Source organism: Myotis davidii, unplaced genomic scaffold, assembly GCF_000327345.1.
Source record: "Myotis davidii unplaced genomic scaffold, ASM32734v1 scaffold914, whole genome shotgun sequence".
NCBI classification, from domain to species: domain Eukaryota; kingdom Metazoa; phylum Chordata; class Mammalia; order Chiroptera; family Vespertilionidae; genus Myotis; species Myotis davidii.
The window spans coordinates 308,210-312,053 of record NW_006285484.1 but is presented as its reverse complement, the minus strand read 5'-3'; the positions used below and the strand labels follow the sequence as shown (position 1 = coordinate 312,053).

Sequence of the window (3,844 nt, the reverse complement as noted above, 5' to 3'; positions counted from 1 at the left end):
ACGTAGACAGGGGCAGACAAGGCAGTTTAAGCAAGCCTAATGACAGAAACCAGCCATGCTGAAAAAAAATAAAATGTTTTTGGATACAGAGCGGGAGGCATGGGAAACCAAGGGAGGCCTGCAATAAACAAGGTGTCCCTACACATAGAAACAGCAAGTTCAGGTTCGTTGCTGGGCACAGTAAGGGAATCAATCAGGTGGTGACATAGATAGATATGGAGCAGGCTTGTAGCACATATATGCTAAGAAGCCAACCCATTCTTTGGGCCCCCTCCCCGGTGGGGAGTCTGAATCTGCTTGTAATAAATTCTCCCCACTTTTGCTTAAATCTTCTGGTCCGCGTAGCTCATTCTTCAACATCCCGAGACACGACCCCCGGAAAACACCTCGGCTCACCGTTCCGGTTATCAATTACACTAAGAAAAGAACAGAATATCTACATTCACACCCTAGAGTCATTGCAGTAAAAAAAGGGGGGGGTGTGCGGGGGAGAGACCCACATATATTTGAAAGACATCTGTGCAAAACAATCCCTTTGGCCAGAAAGAACCATCGGGAGAGCTCGCAGATACTGTGACGACCATGCTGTCATTCTGAGGACTTCAAGGCAGGAGTACAGCCTAGCGGCTTGCATCTCTCAAATTACACATGCCTGCGGCAGACACCGAGACACACATGTAATATATCATATACGAGCCCTAAAAATAATAGTAAGCAAAGTTTTATTTTGACTCCGTGCAGTCTGCCGGCATAAAACCTCGTTGCCTGACAAAATCTCGCGACAATTCCGTGGTTTTTCTCCCGCCTCCCCACTCCCCGCGGCGGGAATATTGCGGAAGTGACGTCCCGCTACGCTTCTCCGCGTCCCGTCACCCGCCGGAAGTGCGCTACTTCCCAGAATCCTCGGTGGAGGAGAAGCGCGTTCACGCGTGCGGCACGCAGTGCAGTGTGGAACATTTAGGCAACGTGGTTTGGTGCTCTGCAGGGCAGCGTGCGTGCTTGTGCTTGGCCGGCCGCGGCCTTGCGGGCCTCGGGGGCCGCACATCGGGTCTTTTTTCTGTTGGGATAAGAGCTTGCGGCGGGTCGCGCGGCGCCCGGACCCGGCCTAACCATGCTGGTGCTGTTTGAAACGTCCGTCGGCTACGCCATCTTTAAGGTAGAGGGGAGAGTGAGCCGTTGGAGGGGGAAGGCGGGTGTTGGGCCGGCGGGAGGAGGAAAGACTCCCGGAGAGGGTGACGCTGCTCAGGGTCGCAGGGTGCCTTGTATGCTCCCTGCTCTGAAAGGAAGGGCCCCGCTTTGGGCGCGGGAGGCGCGTGTCCCGGCGAGCACGTGGCCTCGCTCTGTGGGGCGCAGGGTTCTGGGTGAGAGGGTTTGGCCCGGTTGGAGAGAGGTGAACAGAAGCCTTGTTAGAGTTTGAGAGGTTATGAGGGAGTTGGGGCTTTAGCCCGAGTGTTTTGAAGAATGGCTGAGAAGTTCCCACGAGAGGAATAGGTTCCCTGTGCTGTCTGGCCTGATTGCAGGGCTGCAGGCAAGGAAGCCAGGGTGGTTTTGCATCAGAGCAGACAAGATAAAGATGCTTTGATTGAGGTTGATAGGAAGATGGTCTTCGGGAGAATTTTAAAGGTAGAACTGACGGGATTGGCTGATGGGTTGAACGGGGTTTTGGTGTCAGTAAGTGGATGATAGGGAAAGGGAAACAGGTGGCTGCGTTTTTTGCGGGGGGGGGGGACTGAAGAGTTAAGGGTTGGCCGCAGGAAGCTTGCGATGTCTATTATACGTGGAGATGCAACCGTCATTTCAAATTTGAAACCGACCTAGGGGAGAAATCTGGGTTGATGATGATCAAGTTGAGATGAGGGTGTTTTGGTAGGCAAAGTCTGAAGTGAAGGCTTCATCAGCATAGAAATTATTGAGCAGTGGGGCGTTCGTATCCTGGGAGGCTATGGAAATGTTAGGAAGAACGAGGTAAATTGAGGCCACTCTCCTGAGCTCCACTTCCAGGAGCTTGTTCTATAGAGATGCATCGTGTGTGTATACAACAACGTTTTCTGGAGGATAAGGAAAGTTTAGCAATAACCTATATATTTATCAATAAAAGCATAAATGGTGGTATATTCATACACAGCAATTCTAGGTTGTTAAAACCTAAGATTACATCCATGGTATGCTGAGTGTGCGGTATGCAGAAATAAAATGTCACCCAGTCAAAAAGTCTTAAAGAATATATCCCTAAATGTCAATAACTGATTCTTAGATTTAAAGTGCCCCCCCCCTTTTTTTTGCATTTTAGATTTTCCAATGTCAGGAAGTGTCTTACAATTGATGGCATCTTAGTTTTAGAGAAATCCATAATACTTCATGTTAAGATGATTAGCAGTGAATAACAAAATTTATTCTATAGAAAGTAGTTAATTGATCATATAGGATATGCATGGTTTATGTTGATAGATGCTATAAAATTACCTTCAAGAAATCCTCTTAGTTTCACTTAAGTCAAGAGTGAATACAAGTTATTTCTCTACATCCTGACCAGTACTCTGTGATAAGTTAACTGCTCAAGTACAAGATAGGGTAGGATCAATCTTAAGATGCATTCCCCCCCTATTTAACATCCTTGAAATTAGGATGTCTTACAGTTGACAGCAGGTCAGTTTAATTGGCAGTATAAAATAATGGCATATTAAAAGTATTCTAAAGAAAGTATGAATACGATAGGCTTTTTGAAGGAGTTAAGGCAGGGGTTGGCAAACTTTTTGACTCGAAAGCCACAATGGGTTCTTAAACTGGACCGGGGGCCGGATCCGGCCTGCGGGGCTGCGTTAAGGTGTCCTTAAAAATAGAAAGTTTTCAGCAAAGACATCTCCCCCCACACACCACTAGATCTGGATTCCATCCAGTTATTAAATGTGCTACTTGAGCTACTAATTTGAAAATGTTATACTGGGTAAGAAAACTGGTTCATTATTTTCAGAGGAAAAAAATAACTTACACCATCCCCATTTTACATGTGCAGTTGTACTTGAAGTGTGTAGGTGTATATGGGTGCCTAAGCTGTGCTTTTATTTATTTATCTATCGTTAATCCTCACCCAAGGATATTTTTTCCATTGATTTTTAGAGAGTGTGGAAGGGAGGGAGAGAGACAGAAGCAGTGACTGATATTGGGGGTGGGGTGGTCTGTGCCCTTTACTGGAATCTAACTCAGGATCCCTCAGTCTGAGGGCAGACGCTCTAACAACTGAGCAACTGGCTAGGGCTCAGCTGTGCTATTTTTAAGAATTATTTAAATATTTATTACAGGTTTTGAATGAGAAGAAACTTCAAGAGGTTGATAGTTTGTGGAAAGAATTTGAAACTCCAGAGAAAGCAAATAAAATGTAAGTCACCTTGAAAATAAGAATGTAGCATTTCACATTTGTAGGGGTTCTTTTTACATACATACCCCTCCCCTCCGTTCACATAATTGTTATATTCATAACTTTTAAAATGTATTTCAGGATGATACTGGTATGAGCCTAATTATTAGATTTCCTTGTTTGGAGCATAAGCTATCTCTACTAGTTCTTAATAGTTTCAGACTAGATTGGGCAGCAACACAAAAGTACTTCTTTTTTTTAAAATATATTTTTTTGATTTTTTACAGAAAGGAAGGGAGAGAGATAAGAGAGTTAGAAACATTGATGAGAGAGAAACATCCATCAGCTGCCTCCTGCACACCTCCTACTGGGGATGTGCCTGCAACCCAGGTACATGCACTTGACCGGAATAGAACCTGTGACACTTCAGTCCGCAGGCCAACGCTCTATCCACTGAGCCAAACAGGTTTTGGCAATCATTTTTAAATT

The 3,844-nt window shown here is 45.4% G+C and overlaps 1 protein-coding gene across 2 annotated transcripts in view; it reads left to right on the top strand.

The window, feature by feature from the left end:
• Positions 1–888: 888 nt before the first annotated feature.
• NOP58 (NOP58 ribonucleoprotein) overlaps positions 889–3,844 on the top strand; it is a 28,244-nt gene continuing 25,288 nt past the window's right edge. For both annotated transcript variants that reach the window (XM_015559100.1, XM_006756231.2), the window contains exons 1-2: positions 889–1,156; positions 3,300–3,376. In XM_015559100.1, the coding sequence (XP_015414586.1) occupies positions 3,307–3,376 (70 nt within the window). In that variant the 5' untranslated portion in view covers positions 889–1,156; positions 3,300–3,306. The remainder of the gene's footprint in view (positions 1,157–3,299; positions 3,377–3,844) is intronic.